Here is a 23,851-nt window from a genome sequence, read left to right as displayed (position 1 = left end):
CCTTATCAAATTACAGCCACCTCAATAACCCACTCGCTGCAGCACGCCGGAAGAAATGAGGTTTTCTCCACCGCCCGCCCCTGGCACTGCACTCTTTCCTTTGCTTTTTTTTTTCTCTCCCCCGTCTCACATTTTTCCTTCGAAAAGAGCAGGCAGGGTGGGGTGGGGGGTGGGGGGTTAGGGGCGACTCTTGTATGTTGGGGTATTTTTTCAGGTGGGTGTACGTTGGTAATTTTTTAGATTCATTAGAGGGGTAGAAGTGGCTCTTCTCTTGCACTACGTCCAGATGGCATCTTTTACTTCCACCCCAAGAAGCGCTTGATCCCAGCAGCCCACCAAGACCCTGTTTGCCTCCCAGCGTCAGCCGTCTCTGGTCACTTCGTCTTTTTCGGCCACCGGCCCTTCGGAAAACAGGGCTCTGTGTCTTCTCCAGCTCCCCCCCCCCCCCCCCCCTCCTCACCCCTTTAACTACCACCATGTTTCTGCGGGGGAAATGACACGGTCCCATCACCTGTTATACACCGGCAATGAGCGAGCTTTGGGGAGCCTACGAAATGGACCCGGCAAGGTCATCTGTCTCATTTTGTGAGCGAAGCTGCTGCTATTACAAAGTCAGAATGAAGAGCCTCATCCTCAGGTCAGCTGTCAGACACATGATGGATGTCATTTAACCTTCCTAACAGCTGCTTACTGGTTCACACAGCAAAGCAAATAAGGCTGAGGGGAGAAAGTTGGAAATACTTTCCTTCCCGATATGACACGGCCGCCTTCGAAAAGTAATTGATTTATTTTCAACAGCATCAGCGGCGTAGACGATTTTTTTTTTTTTTTTTTTTGAGGTCGTAATTGCTCTAGCGTTAATGCATGCAAATGAGAGTTGGGGATAAATTTACGGGAACTTATGCACTCCAACTCCCCCACCAACACGCACACATAAACACCATTTCACCGATGTGAATTAACATCAATATTTATCTTAGTTCTATTATCCAATTCTTACCTCATTCACATGCTAATTGCTACAATTACCATTAAATAAGGGCCCTGGTTCAGAGGAAATAACCTGCTGCTGAGCACTTGAAGCGCCAACCCGTCACCTGCGTGCGCGCACACCTTTGCAGGCGGCGTGAGAGGAAAGAAGAAGCAGGAGGCGTGTTCCCATCTGCCTCCTGGTGGAGTTTTAGGTCTCAGAACGCCTGACAAAACTGCACCGCAGCCACAAGCGGGGGTACATATTTTGGGAAGCCTCCGCTGTCAGCGGCATCACGGCTGCCTCGCTGAAACAAGACGACAGCGAGAGCAACTGATTTGAAGAGGAGACCCAAATTGAGAATGAACGCTCATGTTTAATGATTGGATGGAACCCGGGGAGGGTTAACATGAAAGCCCAGCAGAGTGCCAGCCCCAGTTACCTGCAGAGCCGCAGCCGAAGTGCTCTGCCTTCACCTGGTTTATTGGAGACGACGCAGGCATGTCAGTGACAGCCAATGTCCAAGTTGAGTGCGAGTAGATTAGATTAACTCCCCTGTGAAAGAGCCTTGTCTGCTTCCATTGTGCATCCTGTCTAGTTAAAACGACACAGGTATGCCGTGGCAATAAGCAGGTGCGCTGACATCAGAGTCGTGTTGGGAATACCGCCGCTGATTGGAAACCCTACAGAGGATTCTGCAAACACAAACATACGACGCACGCACAGCTCCTGCGCCACTGGTTTACCCCGAGATCAGGAGAGTGATTGCTGGGTGTCGCGGGGGGATCAAACCGTACCGCTCCTCCTCTGCCGGACTCCTGCTAAGACGTCCATTTTGTAAATCAGCTTGGTGGAAGACAGCAGGACGTTGGTACTGACTCCGTCTAGAGTCAAGGGTTCGCTTGAGTCAAATAAAACCTAAACCCGGCGCTTAAACTTCTGGTACCCGGGGGCCTTAGCCTGGAACTGAGGCGAGGAACTTCAGACCTGGACAGGAAAGATTTGAAGTCCTCTCAACGAACTGGTGTGCAGAAGGTGGGCTCGTGCGTTCAAACCAACAACTCACTGTGCAGTTCAGCAGGGATAAGGGTTTGTGAATTAACAGAGAGTTAAATCATTAAAGCCAGAAGCTCAAACCACCAGGTTGCCTTCACAACGATGGAGAAACAGCGTTACGTTCTGGTTCATGGCAGCTTCATTTGAAGGTGTGACTGAGACACGGAAAACTATTTCAAACGCTTTAGAAAATCCAGATAGATTTACGGCTGCCCTGCAGAGATTTTTACTCTAAACAGGAACGGAATATGTCATATTTAAGAAGAATTAAACCGTTTTATGAAGCCTATCAACTAATTTAACAACATAAATGTATTTTTGTTTATTAAAGTTTGGAGGATACAGACCCTAAATCAAACATTTATGGAAAATTCACTACAAATGTTTCTACTTAAACTGAAACAAAAAATGAAAAACAGAACATTTGAACTTGGAAGCCTGAAGAAATGATGACATCTAAACTTGTTAAAAGACACTTTTGGCGTTTTGGTGCCATTTCATGCAACTCATAATAAATCCACACATATCTGACAATGAGCTTCTTAATCATTGGTAATATGGATTAAAACTTAACCAGTTCAATATCAGTTCAGCTCACTTTCTTGTCGCCTGAAAAGTATTCACCCCTTTGGCATTGTCCTTGTTTTGTTGCCTTACAACTTGGAAATTAAAATTGATTGCTTGGTCATTCTCAGCTCTACAACTTTGAAGACTGAAGCATTCAGTGTTGTGAAGCAAACAGTTTCCCAGTCCTGTTGCTGAAGAACATTCCAACAGCATGATGCTGCCACCACCATGCTTCACTGTGGTGCTGTGGCCTTTCAGAAAAGCTGTGTTCATATTGACAGATCACTTGATTTACGCACAGGTGGACTTCATTTCAGCCATTAGGAGACCTTTGAAGGTAATTGGTTGTACCAGAACTTTTTACGATTCTCATTGCAAAGGGGGTGGAGGTATATGCACAATTAAATTTCCATCTTTTTTTAAATAGATTTTTCTCATTGCACAGACTTAGACTAGTTTGTAAAGATCCGTAACCTAAAATAAAACATTTAAATGATGATACATTAGAATGTTACAGAATAGATACCAACCCAAGGGGTGTGAATACTTTTGTAAGTGTCTGTGTACAGGACCCACAGGACAACGGAGGTCCCATTCATATACAATATTGTCCAGTTTATTTCTATTCAGTTCATTCCTGAATAATTCGATCCAATTCGGATTTATATTAAAATACAGATTTTTTTATTACCATGGAGAATACAATAAAAAAATGGAAATATGGGTTTGTATTAAATATACACACAATTTTACTTACCAGGGCAGAAACCTCCCTGACAGAATAATTTTTCCTTTACAAGATGCAGCCAACAGCATATCTACTACTGTCTGATTCATTTTTTTGATTTTTTTTCTCTACTCTTGTATATAATATATTTAGTATCTGTCCAAAAAATGAAAATCAGGAGTGTTGGTGGGTCAGAACATTGTCATCTAAGCAGGAAGTTTTCCAACCAACCTACAGAACCAGTATGTCCTCCATTTGAATTTAAACATTAGGATTCAAACCTAAATTAGTCAGTTTCCCACAAACATGGATGTTTTGCCAGAAAAATAATTTCTGCAGCGCTTGCTTCTCCTGTGTGTGAATCCATATGTCCAATACTGCAACATCCAGCTGCCCTATGCAACCTTGTAAGGAAATCTGTGCTAGTGTTTTTCCTCTGGATCGACATGGTACAGAAAATATGTCTGAAAAAGGCGATTCTCTTTCCAAGCTTTATTTACTATTTAATGTTGTCAAAGTCAGGATTTCAAAAATACTTTTTACAAAAACAGGCATAGTTCTTGTTTTTAGTAATATTTATTTGAAACGTTTTTAGGACCGACTAGTATACCTGGTTCCACCCCAGGGCATGATTACTTTGCCTATTTTAATCTATTAGATCTAACTTTTTGAATATTATATATTGCAATAGCGACGCTTAAGAGAATAAACTCATGACAAAAACCAGAAAAGCTGTCTGCTGGAGTATTTTTCTGCAGATCTTCTGCTACCCGCTGTCCGTCTTCTGTGGACAGTCTGTGCTATCATTAAAGGTTTGTTCTGCGAGTTAAAACTAAACTTGAGTCTGGAGTTAAAGGAGAACAGAGAATGTTGTTCCTTTTAGATTTGATGCATTGTTAATGTGGGTGGATTTCCTTCAACAAACGGAGCTTTGATGAAATCTATGGTTGTGTTGTTGGGGCTTAAAATAAGGTAGCAGATTATTACATTAAAGAGAATGTTTTATACATAAAAAATAACCCAGAAACCATTTTTCAAAAGATAATGTGTGTCCTTAAGAAGAGTTAAAATCTTGAGGCTGGTTGGCTGTTTGTTCACACAACCTTAAAACAATAAATGGCTTCCCAGATGATGGAAAGCCCCAGGCTACTAAATGTGCAGTAGGTGTAGACGACGTTAATAAACAAAGCAAATCTATTGACTGGCTCTTTAACACAAGCGATGGGAACAGAGTCGAACATTCAAGCTGCTTCTATTTTCATTGCTTTGCTGGTTTTCACCCAGACAGACACACGTTTTGCTACTCCACCGAGTGAGACCGAGAACAGGCCCAAGGGGAGGAGAGCAGCAGAGTGCATGGAAATTTAGCCTGATATCACCCGAGTGTCGTTACCATGGATGACTCAAATAGACATGATCATAAACTGAAATTTAGTTCACACATGTTAAACAAATGATGTGCAATACTTCTGAATATTCAACGAGGCCCACAATTCGTCATACCTCCTACAGATTTAGATGCAACATTGTTTTCATTCAATCACAAAGGTTTATTTCTGACCATTTTTTTTCCCCAAAAAATTATGTAAAAGCAGCTGTGTTGTCGAAATAGATTTGTCGATGTCATTGATACAAAAAGTGAATGATTCAAAGATAATACAAACTGATCTGGTCTTAATTCTTCCTACCACAAATAGAGACATTTAGCTCCTTCCCTCCCTGGTCACCTGACCAATGAGCTGCTGCTGAAAAACTACACTAACATGGTGACTACATCCAGAAAAAACAAAACATATGCCTCTTTAACCGACAGGGCAAACACAACAGCACTGTTCATAGATCATTTCCCCACGAGGGAGATGGACCGGAAAAAAAACAAAAAAAAAACGGTGCTACATTCTAGCTTAGCTAACGCCACAACACTGATGTTTGAAAGCAACTCAAAAATATCGATAAAGCTCCTATATCTGCAGAAGTAACATAGTAAACCCTTCTGGGTGACATAAGCAATCGATTTTCTGTTAAAATATTAGCTTCCCAGACCGCCCAATGACAAGGTTCTGCTGCGGTACGAATTAATGATGGAAAATGCTCATCAGCTGACGGCTCAGTCGGCTACTGAATAGCCTCCATTTAGCTGTAAACCCACTGAAGGCTAATGTGGCTAATAATTACTTTCTGAACCTGGTAGTTAAAGCAGAAAAAGGCAGCAACCTGCTCTGCTGCTGGAGTTGATCACTAAAGAAAACCTCATGCAAAATTACAAGAAAAACTAATTGGTCAGGGCTGCTGCTGAAGTTATTTACATGGTTACACTATTTATTTTAGTATAGAATGGTTCGCTGTTTGTCCCTGAGTTGTAAAATGGATTTATGACAGCGGGAAACACATAGTGGAACACTAAAGATAAGTAATTATAATGAAATAATTGCACAACTAAATGAAAGTCCATACTACCATAAAGGATAATATTGTGTCTATTGTTTTGCCAAACAAGAAAATGACACTTAAATTTAATATTTTTCAAAACGAGGACTGAACTTAGAGGTTTTGTTAGAATAAGGTAATATTGTAATTATTCATATTTTTGTCTCTTAACTAGAACCCTGTGGTGTCAAATAAATGTTGCTGTACTATCAGAAAATGGTGTCAATTTTTATTAGTACAGATAAAGTTGGAAATTTATAACCCTAAATAACAATATCAATTCAAAAATGTTTTTGTTTTTTATTTTATTTTATTTTTTTATATGATGGCAAAAATTAAACCCTTGAGAAGGGTATAAATAATCAATCTTTGTTGGGATCACAGTAATCAAAGCTTTGAAATTGCTGACCAGTGTTTTCTGTTCCTGTTATTTTGAGGATTTATCTTTTGATAAAGGTTTGATGAAACATGTCGATAAAATTAAGGTTACCTTAAATCAAAACCTCCCAGGGGTAAATTGGTCGTTTCAATTCCCATCAAGAGAATATATTTCAGCAGGATATTTAACTTTGAATGATTCTGATCCAAATCTTGTCCCATCATTCATCCCAAAAAGTATTGGATAAAATGAGTTACCACAGGCCGATTCCTTAAAGAGAAATTAATATAAAAACGAGGCAGACTATCTAATGACTCTTTTTTTTTTTAAAAAGGAACAAATTCAAAAGATAAGCCGTAAATCCCATCTCTAAGACGATGAACATCAAGCTAAAAAAGGTTTGGCTACTGAGAAAAGTTAAATATTTTGGGGAAACTTTTAACCGGTGGAACGTGACGTTGGTGGGAAAATTGTCTGGTTTCATACATGCAAGGAGCTGAAGAAGATATATTCATGGCGTCTGATCCCTAATCTCTGAGCCCTCTTGCCTTCTGGCCTGCCCTCGCACACATAGCTCACAATCAGGGGAGCTGATGACCTTTGCTGATGGCAGAATCCCTCACGGTGAAGGCCTCTCAATCGTAAAGCCGTAGACACGCGGCACAAGATCTATTAGTCTGCTCTTTTATCTGTAATAATCCTGACAGAACAAATAATACCCAGGCATATTCAGAGCAAAAAATAAAAGGTGAGGGGGAAAAAAAAAATGATCCTAATCATTCAAAGTGATGCTTTGGAAACCGGAGGAACGTATGAGAAAATAAATCCGATAAATCGAGTGCACTTGCAGGGCTGAAGTGAATGGAGGCTTTGGAGTGGATGGATACCGTGGAGCACTGTCTGTCTTACGCACACAAACCTCCCGTCGTAAATTATCTTGAGCAATGTAGAATTTATGAGGCAGAGATATCTCACTGCCGGCCTATCATTTCCATGGCTCTGTCACCGTAATTCTCCCCCCCCCGAACTGCCCGCACCCATAGATAAAAACGGCCACTGCAGACACAGATGAAAAAGTGCAAAGAGGCGAAAACGGACAATGAGGGGAGTCTGGAGGAGGAGGAGGAGGAGGAGGAGGAAGAGGAGGAGGCGGCGGGTATTTTTTCTGACTCGAGTGGCCACTACAACGCAGCTTGAGGCACGCTGCAAATATGCAGAAAAGGGAGTAAAAGGAGGGAACAAGTGGGACAATTAGAGTCGGCTCTGTTTACGTTGAGGGAACCGGAGCGTCGGGGGGAATTTGGTGAATTGGAAGATGAGTTTAATTTCCACATCTTTACCTCGACTGCTTGCTTGCCGCTGCTCTTCGTCGTCCTGGGCCTGACAATCGCTTTTTTTACCTTTCTGAGATATGTGTTTGTGTTTCTGTGTCAGCGGCAGTGTGAGTGTGTGCGGAGAGTCGGGGGGGCTTTTAGAGCACTATCATAGAGTAGGTGGCGGACGGTTGAGTGTATCAGAGAGGGCAGTCCGCACACGCTGTCCTGTGAGATTGGATTCTCACCCATGAAATGTAAGCACACAGAAAAACGCTCTGCAGCAACAACCTCCAATTTACACAGCAATTTTCCAGTCGCTCACGACAGAACCAAATCGCATTTGTCCCCCCCCCCCCCCCCCCCCCCCTGCCGTTGGTACCGCGTTGCCCCAGAATTTCATTCATATCCAGTTAATTAGCACCATGTCGCCCGGCCCCAGAAAGAGCAATCATTGGGCAAAATGTGCAGAGTAATTTATTATCGTTCATTACAGTTCACCGAGGAAGCCAGAATGTGTTGGATATTAGAATGATTACTTGTGTTTGCGCAGGAAGAAGGAGAAGAAGAAGAAGGAAAAAAAAAAAAGTTATTTACCAAAAACAGCTGGATGGCTAAATTAGAGGCTTTCTCCACCAGCAGCAGCACCGTTTCAACATCTCTGGGTGAAAAGCGGCGTCTCTCAAGCTTTACTTCCTCCTTTGAAAACCTTAATTGCTATTCATTACTCGCTATTGCTGAATGATAACAACGCTGGAGTTACAATTCTGAGTCATTAAATTAGAAGGAAGGGGATGAATAGGAAGGGTGGGCAAGGGAAAATCCTCAGCCGCGGTAATGTGCGGCTCATCCAAGCTGGTATTAATATTAGCCTTTCTCTTTTTTTTTTTAAGGCAACTTTTGTAGTCCCTAACCATGCAGATACTTACGATAGTGACGGTAAATTAACTCATTTGAGCCGGGAAGACGCAGCTCTGAGTCTTAAAAACCGGATCCTTTATTCATGTTTGGGGGGGGAGAAAAAAATCTTATTTCTTGTTCTCAGAGACGGAAACATTCTCTAAACTTGTTGAGTAAAATTTGTAAGCAATATCATTTTGCTTAATTCACGTCAGATGTCTAAATTGTCTCTTTCCTAAAATAAATAAAGCTTTCTGATTTCATTTCACACATTTAATGCAGTAATGAAAACTTCCTGCTCTGGACAGCCGGATTGGTTCGTTGGAAATTTGTCGGACTTTTGCAGCGCGGACGGATCTTCTGATTTATAAAACCTCTACAACTAGAGAGAAGGCTGTAAACTCCGGTTTCTGCAGACTGGTTTTTTTTAAGTGAGGACCAGCTTGATGGGGTGAAGCCAATTTCACTAAATCTGCGTTTCTTATTGTCACGCAAATCTCTTTTTTAGTGTTAAAAGCATTTATCTTTTACAAACAGCATTGTAAATAACTGAGGGGGTGTTCACTGTGAAAAACTGAACTAAAAATAAGTAAAATTTTATTGAAATGAGTTTATTTGTCCTTTTGATTTGAGCAGGAAAATAAGACTATCTGCCAATGGAACAAGATTTTTGCCCTTAAGATAGGAACAGCTTATCTCCATCATCTTATTTCAAGTGCAGTTTATCTAATTATCTTATTTTATGGGTCAAAATAATCATTCCACTGGCAGATAATCTTATTTACCTGCTAAAACCTGGACAAATGCACTAATTTAAAGAAGATTTTACTTATTTTAGTTCAGTTTTTGCAGTGCAGTCATCTCAGACTTGGTTTGTCTTTTAATTTTTCTAAATGTAGATATTTGTGGCTGTGTTCGGCTGGCTGAGCATTATTTTTTTTAAATTTTCTGTCCTTTTCTTTGTTCTGAACTCACAGATCGGCTCGTTTCTGTTATGTTTTCCATTAATCTGTTTTTGTCCCGTTGTTCCAGAGCAGAAAACACCAAAATACACCCAGATCCCCTCGCAGCTCTTCCCTGGTGGCGGTCTGACGTATCCAGGGTTCCTGCTTGGCCTTGAATAAGATGGAAAACTATGAAAGTTCACTTTTACTTTTTGGAAAACTAGTCAAATTTGAAATTGCCAAACTTAGAGCAGATGTTTATACAGCGGCCAAGGTTCAAATGTGAAAATATTTCTAATTTATTAAGTAATCTAAACAGCTGAAAAGTTGTGTACAACCATGCCAACATGTGTTTTAGTTAGTAACAAATAAAAGCCAAGAAAGATGTTCCTAAACTGGTAAATCTAGTTTGATCATTTCTATACGTAAACCTGTGAAAAGACGCTGACTGGAGTATCTTTGATAAGAAAAAATTGGATATTTATGGTGTAAACAGTGACAGGGAATAAAGTCAGAATTATTTCACATTTCTTCTATTCTTATCCTGTTCAACAGGTCCAACTCAAGAACCACGTCTTTTAAAACTGGATTTAATTTTTATATTTTTCTGCTTTCGAACCAAATCCCAGTTTTTGTCCACGAGGCAGAAAATGCCCGTAAGGCTCGATGTTTCCTGCTCCTAGCTGTGTGCAAATAAAAGCCACTGCAAAAACGGAGCTAAAAACAAGTAAAGTTGCCTTGAAATTTGTTTATTTGTGCTTGATTTGAGCAGGTAAATAATATTATCTCCCAATGGTATAAGATTTTTGTACTTAAAACTCATCACAGTTTATCTAATTATCGTATTTTAGGGGTAAAGATACTCATTCCATTAGCAGGTCATCCTATTTACCTGCTCAAATCAAGGACAAATATTTTTGCAGAGAGGCATTATAGAAATCTTTTTATCTACAAGAAGCTTTTTAAATATGGAAACTTCAAACATTGACGTGGATTAAACTGAGTATGGATCTTAAAAAAAAAAAAGGCGAAAAACTCAAGTTTAGAAACTCTTTATTATTGGAGCATTTATATGAAAATAATTGATCCACTATGTGTTTTATATCTAAGTGCAGCTAAGAGAGGAAGATTTCAGGGCTGCACTGCAAAAACAGAACTAAAAATAAGTAAAATGTTCTTAAAATTAGTGTATTTTTCTTTGATTTGAGCAGGTAAATAAGATGATCTGCCAATAGAATAAGATTTTTGCACTTAAAAAGGAACAATTCATCTTATTTCAAGTACAGAATATCTAATTATCTTATTTTAGGGGTGAAAATCATCCCTTTGTTAACATTGGCAGATAATATTACTTATCTGCTGAAATCTAGGACAAAAACACAAATTTTAAGAAAATTTTACTTATTTTCAGATCCATTTTTGCAGTGTGTATAGACATACATTTGTCTCATTTGTCTTTTTACCATAACTGTTTAAAACTCTTGCAAAGAGATTATTAAATACCAAAATTAAACATCTTGTTTTTTTGTTTGTATATTTAAAGCCATGTCTTTCAGCGCTTGTCGCCTTACAATTATTTTTTTAAATCTGGGCCCAAATACAACAAAATTAGGTAAAAGCACAATTCCTCTCCATCAAACTGTGGCCTTTATTGGGCCATTTTTAGGAGAAATGTTGCTGAAGCGACCGTTTGGGACCGAGTGACCCGCCGGCTGACAGTGACCCGCCTTCAACACGGCTGCAGAGCTCACACAGAGCTGCTAGCGCCACCTGTCTGAAACAAGCGTGTTCCTTCATTTACCGGCCACACACACAAACACACACACACACACACACACACACACGGACAGACAGACAGGAAGGTGGATGCATGAGCCTGTGGAGGCTGTAATGTGTAATTTGTAAGTTCCATTTGTTTTTAATACACACCAAAGCAGTGGTCCTGTGGGACCTAATAAAACCTCATAAGCACACGGAGAGGAAGCCCGAGGCGCTGCTCTTTCCCACAGATCTCACCTTGATAGATGATTTTAGAAAAACACAGAGGCGTGCTCCACTAACAAACTGCTGCGAGAGAAAGCAGTGATATTTAGACTCTCCATCTGAGCGGAGGGAAAGTGAGGAGGAGGGAGGAGGAGGAGGAGGAGGAGGAGGGAGGAGGACGCTGATTTGAGCTAAATTACATGAGCTTCTCTCCTTTCTTATCCATTTCACAAAGAAGCCGAGTAATCAGAGGGATACCTGTTTGGCTGCCTGCGAGGACAAAGAGAAAACAAAGTGTGAGCTTTCCACTGCTTTTTGTCGTTTTCCATCTCCTATTCTTCATGCAACACGGCGCTGAGATTAACTACAACCGAGGTCGCCTTTCTTCTTCTTCTTCTTCTTCTTTTTTTTTTTTAAGTCCATCCCACAGTGATTTGTTTCCCAGTTTTAAAGGGAGCAGCCAGTGGAGATGTGCAGGGAACCTCAGCCATTACTTTATATTACTGCAGCTCTCTAAAAGCAGTGGTTTCAATCCCCCCCCTCCTCTCCTACCCTGCAGTCTGAAATAATAATAACAATAATAAAAGGGCTCATTTAATTTGTAGAAACAAAAAATAATTATGTGTAGCAGCCTGGGTGGAGGTCATCTGCTCTGCATGGCTCGACTTCACCTCTCAGATTCATCTCAGAATACCTGTAGACTTTTTCAAGGAGAATTTGAAATCAATTTCAAGCCCCATTTAATTTTATATACCCCTACATGCTGACCCACAACAGCAGAGTTCAAATATTGATCTTCTTCTGCAGGCGACCCGGGGTTCTTCGTAGCAGTCGAACACATCACAGATGCACCGCTTCAGAAAAATCACACCAAGATTAGGAAAAGAAACTTCCTCTCCTCTCCTCGTATGAGAGATTATTCCCCCCCCCCAACCTGGTTCCCATGCAACGAGCCCCCTGCTCTGATGAAGACAGATAATGACCTTTTGAAAAACAAAACTTCAGTGTTGGCCTGGAGATCTATTTGTCAGCAGCAGCAGCAGAAGCAGCATGCCTTCTGGCAGTGGAAAAAACAGGCTTGCAGGAGCACAACTGGAATAATGCTTTGCTGTTCGCCACTGCCATTAAGCTGCTGGTGATAAAAAGGTGCGGCGCTTTTAATGGCCTGCTTCCCCCCCCCCTTCTTTTTTTTTTTTTTGCTTTCAGTCGTACGGCCACTTTGTTAACTCAGCACACGGGGTAATACGTCTCATTTGAGAGAATCCCGCCGCGGGGAGAATGCTTGAAGGACAGTGTGAGAGTGACACTACATTATAAACATAATAATCACAGCTGGCTAAGATACTGCAGTAAAGGAATAATTGGACTCAAGCTGCTGTGACTGCTTAAGCATTTTAGCGTGCCATTTGTTGAAATAAAAAAAAATAAAAAAATAACACTAACCTCAGGTCAGATTATATCCTCGCAGAGAAACAAAAAGACGCAGCAGACGGTTTCCACTGCGAGGTTAACTCTGCTGCATGTGAGTGTGGAGTGATGGGGAGTCCAGATGGGGGGGGGGGTGTAGTTCCTCCAGTCTGTCTGGCCTGGAGACGCTTTTGGGGAATGCACATTTCTGAGCAGTGCCGGACCAAGGCATAAGCAAACTAAGCTGCTGCAATGGGGCCTAAGGCCTTCATTTATCAGGAATGAGGCTACTTTTAAATATGGTCCGAGGCTTTCAGAATAGCACATTTAAAAAGTACTTTTAATTTTAAAAATCAACGTGATTTCGTCACGTTAGCGGTAATAATTTAATGCCACTACTACATTCATTTCCGTTACCTGTGTGAGGGTCCCGCCACAAACAAACTAAGCAGCTGATTGGGTCCTCCAGGCCAGCAGGGGGAACCCAAGAGCTTCAGTCAACGAATGCCGACGTCAAAACTTTTTTTCTTTTTTACCTGAATTTTGAAATTTCTCTTAAGGTTTCAACATGTCAGTTTTAAAGATAATTGCGGATTTTATCAGATTCAAAATTCTGATCTTTTTGGGGGTAAAAAAAGAATAGACAGATGTAAAAAAGTTAGACTTAAACAGAAGAAAATTGTGATTTTCTTTGTAGTTAACCATCATTTAAAATCAATTCAATTCAATTGTATTTATACACTGCAAAAAGGGAACTAAAAGTAAGTAAAATCTTCTTAAAATTTGTAACTTTTTCCTTGATTTGAGCAGCTAAATAAGATTATTTGCCAATGGAATGATAATTTCTAACCCTAAAATAAGATAATTAGCTAAACTGCACTTGAAATAAGATGATAGAGATGAATTGTTTTTATTTTAAGTACAAAAATCTTATTCCATTGGCAAATAGTCTGATTTACCAGCTCAAATCAAAGAAAAATACACTCATTTCAAGAGGATTTTACCTAATTTTAGTTCCCTTTTTGCAGTGCATAGAGCCAATTCACGAAATCAGATTATACAGATCAATTGTTTGACCATTTCAGCTGCTTGTGTGTTCATCAAACTGCAACTTCAGTTAAATCTCTCTATAAAGACATTTCTGTGCGTCTAAACAGTCAAATAAATCTGGGTTCTCGCCCCTGACTCTTCAGGCACACTTTTACTCAGGATTTCTGCAGGGTCTCACTGTTTTCTGGACTACTTTTCTTTACGTTGCCTGTCCTGGTAGTTCAGGCAGTGTGACGGGTCTGGTTTCCTGACAGTGTCAGGCCAGATTTACGCTGGAAAATATGTGGAATTGAATATTCCCTCTGTTGCGTGTTTGACTTTATTGAATTAAAGGCATGATAGCTCACATCTGGTTCAGGCAGCCGAGAGGAGATTTGTAAATAGAGAAAGACGACAAGGCAAGGAACCAGGGCGGACAACAGAAACAACAACACCAAGTAAAACAGCTCCATAACGCAGAGTCTGAGGACCACAGCAGCACAGGCCGGTTCATTTTTTAGGATTCATTCAGTCTGGCTGAAGATTTGAGGCATTTTGACACATTGACAAAACTACAAAGCTCTTATTACAGGACCTCAAACAGCCCTGCCACCCGCCGAAAGGAGTTCGTCCTCCCAGAACCTAACAGGACTTATCGGACTTTCTTTAGAGAATAAAAATAAAAACAATCTTGTTAGTTTATCTGCTCCTTTTTTAAGATATTTAACAAGGTTCGGATTGAGTGCAAAGATTTCAGCTTATTGCACGAGAGGAGTCTCTGAACCAACAATGCAATGTTTAACTTATACAAGTTAAATAGAAGCTACTAGGTTCTAATCATGTTGTTTCTATGAAAATGTGCAGAAAAATCATAATTGTCTTAGGAAGATTTTAAAAAGCTCAAAAAGTGTTCTGTTTGATGGTCAATTTAATTTGAGGCTTAGAAAGAAACCATGAAACGAGAGGTGTTTAATTAATGCCCAACAAAACGATGTCAGTGCTTCACTGGATGCGGCCCCCCAGACCCCACTCTGCCCAGGGCCTCGTAGAGTTTTGAGCCGGCTCTGTTTCCGAGCCGAGCTGGAAGATAAGACCTGAATTTATAACTTGGATAATTTCTTACCAACAAATTAGCACACACACATCTCCTGTGGCTTCATATTTCCTCCACTCTGCGAGGTGTGCAACAGCTAATGTTCAACACTGATGTTAATTAAAAGCTTCATTAGATATTTGCCACCTTAAAAAAAAAAAAAAAAAAAAAAAAGCAGGTTTGTAATTATTGCAAGGTGAGGCCATCTGCAACTGCAGCTTTGTTTTCCTGAAGTGGAGTATATTAGCATCAGCAGCTCCGTGAATGCTAATTCCCTGACACCACAGGTCCAGAAAATAGACAGCAGCGCTCCAAGCTAACGCTCGCCATTAATGACCGGAGGATATTTAGCATTATTGGCAAAATGTAAACACACATCTATTGATGCGCCGCACGGCGGGCTGCATGCAGAAGCACCACCTCCGGATGATAAGCATTCCTCGCAGGTAGCAACAGAAATATAGACACGTCAGCTCAAATATGTAGGTGTACATTAAAAGCCCCCCCAACCCTCCCAGTGGAAAAACCTTTGTTAGCGAGTAAACCTATTGCACCGTTTGTGCCATTCTTCTATACAGGGAACAAATTTAATTTTGTTCCATTTACAAAGGTCTAGTGGAGTAAGACGGTGGGTAGCCTTAAGAAAAACACACACACACACACACACACACACACACACACACACACACACACACAGCCTGTCTGTGAAGTCTCTGTGAAGAACAAGGCGGCACTCGCTCACACACCAAATGAAATTTCAAAATAAACGACTGAGCTGTGATTTACAATTCTCCTCCGGGGCAGAGAAAAGTGAGAAAACATTTCAATCAGTCCCCTCCGCCTTTGTTATGCTGCTATGAATCAGCTGTTTAAGGGACAAAACAGCTGAACAGCGGGCGGGAGAAAGACTCTGAATGATTTCACAGCCAAACACACAACATATTGAGAGGTACATTCTGGAGCCCATGAAATTGGGTTTAAAGTTTTTTTTTTCTTTTTTTTGATTTGTGTCTGATTGAATCTGAGTGAATTGCTCTCAACTAAACAGACTGCAAACAAACAACAAAGCCGGCGTTTGCCTCGTGATATAATGGAAATATTTCAACCACAGTGTTTATCTACAACAACACAACAAAAAAGGAAATAATCATAAGATCTGGGTGTGACGCTCTGCTTTGTTTTTGTTCATTTTTATTAGAAGTATTTCTAAAACTTTGTGGGAAATCCATGTTCCTGTAATGTCTGGGAAAGTTTAAAATTTAAAAGAAAAAACTAATTAATAGGGAGTATGTTATCCACCTCTTAAAACCACTCTTTTTACTCTTTCATCCAACCAATGTTTTCATAATTCATGCATTCATCTATCTGCTGTTTTCATTTTACATCTATCCCTCCATTAATTTGTCCGTCATCAATCAATCTATTCTCTTCTAATTATCCATCCATCCTTTATCTATCTGTCCATCTAACATCCATTTAATAACATCCGTCCTGTCTGTTTTTGCGGATATTTAAAGCCTGGCTTCTATCAAATCATCTGCAGCGACTGAATAGAAAACCTCTCTGTTTATTTTCCAAAAAAACAGCAAAAGGACTCAGAAATTTAAGTTTGAATTTGTACTAAAATGTTCACGTTTCCATGTTTTTTTTCTACATTTAAATGCTATTTTTCTCTGTAGTTTCCTATTGGTAGACTGTTACAAATTGTAAAACTTGGTTTCATGTTAATTTTCTCCAGAAAAAGACAGAAATTTACTGCCGACCTGTTTATTTAAAATCATTGCAATCCCCCTGCAGCAGTAAGACGTCAGACTGAGAGGAAGCCATGTTTATGGAAATGAAGCAGCATGGCAGCCAGTGATTTAAATGAAGGCTTTAATTGACTTTGGGTAACAAAGGAGATATGAGATTTTCTTTGCGTGCCATTTAACCGACACAAATAATAGGAGCTGTTTTCTTCAGTTGACCAATTATAAAAGCTTAGCAGCATTAAGATCAAACGAGAACTATTGATCAGGAGTCCGGAGCTTGGTTCTTGGACTTCGGAGGACCCACAAAAGTTTGTGTTTGGCCTCTTTTAGAGAAAGCATCTCCATTTACTGCTGTCAATTGCACAGCTTGGTCCACAGTAATTATCCCCAGGAAGCAACCAGCTCTACAGGATTTGTGTTAAGTTGGTCCCCAGGAGGCCCCCCCAACCTGAACCCTTCGATATCTGGAGCGAACGGCAGCGCTTTGGGAGGTAGGATCAAGGCTGCCGCCGAAAAGGGAGGAAGGTGTCACGAGTATTCCCCCGAACTCCCCTCTCTGCAGTCCCTCACCCTTAACCGGATCTATCTGCGCGTACGAGACTGAGCCGGTGCAGTCGCAGGAAAGAGATCAGCGTGTGTGTGTGTGGGGAAGATTAGGAGGGGAGTGCTGGTGAAACCAGAGAGTCGGGGCAATTCCTCCCAGGATCCACCGACATGAAGGGATCGCCCCTTCTCAGCGACCTATCCACTTAGAACGACACCGAAGCCGCATGCAGGAGGGAGGGAGGGTGGGGTGTGTGGGGTGGGTGGGCAGATAGAAAAAAGCCACAAAAAAGAAATCAATGGATGCAAGAATAACAATAGACATCAGCCGAGTGGAATGCTACGATAGAAAATCCAATTACCAATCAAAGGAAGGCAATTTTAGAAAACGTAAGATGTGGAGATAAGTCTGAGGGGAAGACGGAGAGAGAGAGATGTGGCATGGAGACAATAACAAGACTTAAGTAACACCATGCTTCCCACCCATCAGCATCGTCTTAGATAATAGAGTTACATTTACGAGCCGTGCCATATGCCCACCCAGCGCCTGGTAAATAGAAAATCCATGAGATGCCATGTTTTTACGACTCTGAAGACAGCTACTAACTAGCAGGAGCAAACCTGAGTTAGCCCGTCAGCTCCGCCGCGTAGCATAAATAAATTTCTACTCTAATACAGGCCTACAGCGGGCAGTGAGCATCGCATCCCATAAAAGCCTCAGCACACTGTAATTCATAACTCCCTCAATATCCAGCGCCATAACTCATGGAACGAGCCTCCACAATCCGAACCGAAGGCTGAGGAGGAGTGACATCATCCTGCAGAGGGACGAGGCCGGCACCCAGCGTGGCGCTGAGACTTTTTCCTCCGTCACAACCGGGGAGCCTCTCTCCTCGTGTCGACAGAAGTTAAAACATTCGGCCGGGATTCGGACGCACCGCAGCCGAACCGCCGAGGGCATCAAAGCAAACGGGCCGGGAGCGCTGCGCCCAAACCCTGCTGCTCACAAATAAAGCACGAGGTGTGCTTTTTTTTTTTTGCTAATCTTTCATGTTTAAGTCCCGTCCTGCTGTGAGATCACGCAGCGCCAACGTTCGCACGTAATAAGCAAAGCTGTTCGGAGCCCAACTTAATACAGTGTCTTATTTGAAATGCAAACAAACTGTGAGGCAGAGGCTATCACCTCAATCTATTCCCCTTCTGTTCACTGGCTGTCATCTTACATGAGCCGATGCTGCAGTTCTGCACCGTGGCGGGGGGAGGGAGGGGGGGGGGGGGGGGGGGGAACACAGGCAGCATGATGGGTGATGCGGGAGGAGAAGGAATAGAGGAGGAGGCGGTGGGGTGGAGGGGGGATGGGGGGGGACGCTGGCCACAGTGTGATTCAGAGGGTTGTTTCCCCTCTCAGCGCTGCAGGGCGAGGATTTACCGGAAAGAGGAGAAAAGATCCAGGAGAGGCGAAAGAACAAAAGCTGCTGAGACATGAAAGGGGTCTGAAACAGAAAGGGATGTTTCATGAAAATAGCACGCAGGAAGTTTCAATTTCAGCTGTCTTGGTCTTTTAAAGGACTGGACGTAAACACACACACACAGAGACACACACACACACACACACACACTGGAGGCTTCCTGAGGATTTGGGAGTAGCAGGGATGTAGTGGAAGGTAAACCCACATAAACTCACTCAGTTTATCGCCATTTTCACTGGCCGAGGGGACTCAGAGAGCTTTTGACAAAAAAACCATCAAACATATAAAGGAAAGTAGCCTTCAACGCAAAACACAGTCGTAGCTGCTATGCGGGGAGAATCCTGAAGTACAGCTGGTTGCAGACAGAAACTCCCAATGACAGCCCAACGACTTTTGAAGCATCATTTCATTAAGGGACTACAAAACTGTTGAGATGGTTTTGGCTCCTCTGCAGTCGGTGGCACCTGGTCCTCCCCACATCTCCGCCTGGCCGGTGGGGTGTGCCCACTCTGGACAGATGGGTGGGAGGGCGCCGAGGCCATTACCATGATGTTGAGGGGGGGGAGAACGGTTCAAAATGAGGGAAGCAGGAGTTCAGTCGGGAGCAGCTCCGCCGTTATTTCCCCCCTCAATCACTGCAGCAACACACTGTTTACTGCGACACATGCGGCCGGCAGTAAAACTGGAATTGGACGCTCGACCCCCATCCAGCCGCCCACCCATCATCCCAGCACTAACGGCGCTCCCCGTCCCCAACTCGCCAAATTAAAACATGTGAATAATTCAGCAGACAGACAGGCACACGGGCCCCGAGGAGTCACCTTGTTGATTTTTTTTTTTTTTTTTTTTCCACCTGCCTTTTGGAAAATTGCTGCCTTCGGGTTTCACGAAACGAGCCGATCGGTGGCAGAATCAATTTCCGAAGGGGAACAAAAAGCGAAAAAAAGAAGGAAAGAATCAATGTTCATTTGCAGAGATAGATATAATTATTCAAAGTGCTTTCATGTGGCGATCGCCGTTCTGTAGGCCTCGGGTTTCGGCTTCTGGCTACCAAATAACGTGCGTGCCAAAGCAAATGTTCACATTTTATAACAAGGAATTAGAAAAAAAAAACACGTCATAAAAACACAAAACAAATGAAAGTGCATAATAAAAACAGCCGCAGCCACCGCTACTTTAGAGACTTTCCCTTCAGAACACCACTAAAGGAAAAAAGTTGGAAGCCATTTGCATATAAAAGTCAGGATGAGAACCATTTTTTAAAGAAATGTTTCACACGGCAACGTGCGAAAAGTGAGACGGATCGCAGCAGACCAGCCGAGGAAACGTTTCCCAGCACAATGAGTCATGAAACGAGGGATGTACACAAACACGGCGTGACTCCGCGTCACAGTAATTGACCGCTTTAATTTCACTCCAAAAAGGAGGGCAGCCAAGAGAGGAAGAGCGCCACGCTTTCTATCCGCCGCCGTCCCCGCGCTTCTTCCTTCCACAAAAGGTAGGGTGAGGGTCAAGGGTTAGCCGGGGGGGAGGAGGAGGAGGAGGAGGGGTGGGGGGGGGGAGTAAAAGCACTCTGGGTAACACAACACAAAGCCAGAGCGATGCTATCATCACGTGCTGCCGAGGAGCGCACCGAGAAATGAAAGCGAACGGATGGAGAGGGAGAGGAAGAGGAGGAGGAGGAGGAGGGAGGACGACGGCGACGGCAGCTTCATTCATTCTTACCTCGTGCAGGTAGAGGAACGCGGGGGGACACTGGAGCGAGTGAGGCAGCATCCCGGAGCCGGAGAGCAGCAGACAGCCGGAGTTGGCCATGGAGCTCAGCGTGGGGTGACGGGACGCTTTGCGCATTTAGCAGGGAGATCCTTTCGCTCTTCGCTCTTTCTTTCCTCTGGCTCCCACTCACTCTCTCTCTCTCACTCTCTCTCTCTCACTCTCCTCGGATCACTTCCTTCCCTCTGCCTTCCTCTCGCCTTTTAAATCTCTCCTTTTTTTCTTTTTTTTTTTTTGCTGCTGGCTTTTGTGTCTCTACTGAAGATGCGGCACGGAGGCGAGCGGCGCGCAGACAATGTGCATGTTCCACCTTTATCGCTGCTGCTCTCTCGCTGCCTCTCTTTCTCACTATCCCTGCTGCCGCGACTCTGTTTACTTTGTGTGCGATAAAAGCCAACATAAGCATTCAGACACAGAAGGGGAGGTTCTGTGCAAGCCGAGGAGGAGGAGGAGGAGGAGGAGGATGAGGAGGAGGGGTTGGAGAGACGACTAGGGGTTGGGTAGGTTAGGGTGGGGGTATAAAAGAGGTGGTGGTAACATGAAGATGGAGGGAGGAGGGGGGGGGGGGGGTCGGGGTGCTGATGGAGTCCCCGGTGGATTCATACATCAAACGGGCCGGCTGAATAGCAAAGGGGATGTGAACAACATTAGAACAGCTGATCCTGGGCATTAGCACCTTGTGGGACACTGCATGCCGCCTTTTAATTGCCCCCCCCCCCCACTCACTCAGTGGCCAACACCACCACTCACCCTGTGCACTCAAGGACATGCATGCATGGCTGATGTATACATTAAAGGCAGGAAAAAGATGCATTAAAACAAAACGCAGGCCTCGTCGTGACATCCCTCTGCATCCGCTGGGCTGTAAACACTGAAAATGCACCGCAGAGCGAGCTCAACTGTACGAGGAAAAACAACTCGCAGCCTGCGTTTAATGTATCTCCCTGATTAATTCTGTTTGATACGGCCTTAAAAAGGAGGCAGACAAAAGGGAATGCAGAAGACGGCTTCATTACGTCATGTGCCGTCGGTCTTGGGGGGGGGGGGGGGGGGGGGGGAAGGCTTGCTCTTGAAACCGATCCAAGCCGGTTTCATAACGGTGATGTCTCAGCAGAGTCTGGAGGAACACGGGTCACCACCGGGGTACAACAAGGTGTCGCCACCACTGAGCCTGTAATTCTTGTTAATACAGTCGAGTCATGTTTAATTCATCAAGGCCGAAAATCACAAATTTGTCCCTGTGGGCTTGGAGGAGTCGGCACAATCTACAAGGCTCCTTCTCAACGTCCCCGCAACCGGCAGCAGGACTTGAAAGCAGGGCTGCAAAGTGAGCCGGTTACAGAGATTTCTGTCATTTTTTTAGGGGTATTTTTAGCCTCTGAATCACTGTCCACATTATCTTTCCGGTGCCGCGCTCATTCACGTCGGTTTTTCGGGTCTGACAACAGCAACGGGAGCTCTGTAGGCAGGATTTAAGCAGGGATGTTATCTTCACACGACGGAGCCAGAAGAATGGCTCCACAGAGCCGACTACTCTGCACCATCTCCTTGACTCAAACTCAAACATGCTCCCGTGCTCCGGATGCTAAAGTGAACATCTGTCAGGATCACTTTTCGCCGTAACATCTTGTTTCGCAGCTTTCATCTCCAGTCTCTCCCGTCTTTTTTTCGTCACCTGGACTTTCAGCGACGGCAACGACGACGTTCTGCTTCTCACCGGAGAGCAGACCTTCCCTGGGACACTCCCTCTGCAGACTGACTAAGCAGGCAGCAGGGGGGATGAGTAGTTGCTCATTCATACCAACATTTCTTTAAAAAAAGAAGGGAACCAGATAATAAAACACCATTAATTCAAATAAAGGCTCGGCTCACCGGCAGCTGTCTTGCAAGTATGCATTCTGCTGGGGAATAATTGGCCTGACTGTTTGATGCAGAAGATCAGTCGTCACAGATATCTGATCTGGTTTAGGCTGAGCGCGCTCTGCCTGCTGAAGATGGGGATCCATCTCCCCGTCTGTCTGTCTGTGTGTTTTCCTGTCTCGCGCTCGTTTGCTCCCTTTTTTTCCCACCACGTCTGTCTGTCTCACCCAGTTAATAATTCAAATGAGCACAGCCAGATCACTCCCTTCAAAGGGAGTTGCTGGAATGTTCTCAACGGTGCCTTTTTCTTTTTGTCATGTGAAATCAAAGCCCTCAAACGCGGCGGAGATATCCTCGGTTAACTCCCCACACTGCGGCTCTGCCAATTAAAGAGGGATGAACGACAACCACAAACAGCTCACAGTTGATCACCAGGAGAACAAGGAAGAGGGATCTTTATTGTCCTTCGCCAAACTTCCGATGCTTGGTGTCGCGTAATCACCACATTCCTGTGTTCAGGCCGGCAACGACCAGCATAATCACCGCTACCGTCATCACTGCGTCTTCTGAGCATGTGTTACCCGGCCGGCTGCCGATCAGGATTCACCCCCCGAGGCGGGATTGTGTACACGCGTGTGCGTCTGAGCAGGTGTGTGTGTGTGTACATGTTACACGCTTTCAAATCTGGGTCTAATCTCTAAAAAACATCCGCCAACGTCTCCGTGTACAAGACGCAGCCTCGGTGAGGCGAGATCCGTTGCTGTGTGCTCTTTTCAAATAAATAAAGAAAAGAAAAGGGAAGAAATCAAAAACAGCAGTTTTAGCAGTAAAGAGCCATCACGCGCCCTGAAAGCACCGTCAGCAATAATCGCAGGCAACACAAGCGGCGACTAATGGGGCCCAAACGATCGGCGGCACATTCCGGTTCTCCTCTGCTCGTTGTGCGACCGCTGATCAATAACGGCACACTCAAACTAATCATCAGAAGAGATGACCGTTTATTCCCTTTAACTCTGACCAAGTATGCGGCATCCTTCAGCCGCTCCTGCAGCGCTACAAACGCCGACGTGGATTAGATAAATGGCAAAAAAAGAGAAAGAAGATATTCAGAGTAAAGATTTTCACTCTCATGTTGGGGGTTCAGGGCTGCTTCATCGACCAGAAAATAAGATGTTTTAAATACATTTATAACAAACTTCATAATTAAAACCTAAAATTCAGTTTCTCTGAAAAATTTGAATGTTACGTCAGATGAAGAAAGGCTTTAGTGTGGTGCTGGTGAACATTATATGTACAGTTTCTGCCTTCTGCTCCTGATCTGAGCTCCTTTGGCCCGAATTCCTGCATCAGTGCAGCGGTTCAGGAACTCCAGGTCGCTTTAATCCTGGCATTCAGCTCCTCTGCATCGTTGCTCCTGGTGTCCCATCTTCCTCCTGACAGTGCTCAGTAGATTCCCTTTTGGATTTAGGTGCACCACTAACCGATGGCACGGCACCCTAAATCCTATCCGACTGTGGAAACCTCACACTGGTCCTTTCTTCTCCTCCGCCAGACTGTGGGACCTTGATTTCCAAATAAAATGCAAAATCTATTTTCATCTGTAAGGAGGACTTTGGACCCCTGAGGAAACATCCAGTTCTTTTTTCTCCTTCACCCAAGG

General features: G+C 43.3%; 1 protein-coding gene across 10 annotated transcripts in view; it reads right to left on the bottom strand.

Moving 5' to 3' along the window:
• rbfox1 (RNA binding fox-1 homolog 1) overlaps positions 1–23,851 on the bottom strand; it is a 301,331-nt gene that overhangs the window by 96,996 nt on the left and 180,484 nt on the right. Inside the window, exon 1 of one of the 10 annotated variants that reach the window (XM_036147730.1) lies at positions 20,284–20,721. The exons of 7 other annotated variants lie outside the window; for them this stretch is intronic. In XM_036147730.1, the coding sequence (XP_036003623.1) occupies positions 20,284–20,409 (126 nt within the window). In that variant the 5' untranslated portion in view covers positions 20,410–20,721. Of the gene's footprint in view, positions 1–20,283; positions 20,722–23,851 lie in introns of those variants that run through there. 2 more of the 10 variants (XM_036147731.1, XM_036147733.1) reach the window with 2 other exon arrangements.

The sequence above is a fragment of the Fundulus heteroclitus genome, chromosome 16 (genome assembly GCF_011125445.2).
Source record: "Fundulus heteroclitus isolate FHET01 chromosome 16, MU-UCD_Fhet_4.1, whole genome shotgun sequence".
Taxonomy (NCBI): domain Eukaryota; kingdom Metazoa; phylum Chordata; class Actinopteri; order Cyprinodontiformes; family Fundulidae; genus Fundulus; species Fundulus heteroclitus.
Note: the sequence above shows the minus strand (reverse complement) of the source record. Positions and strands in the feature narration are given on the sequence as shown.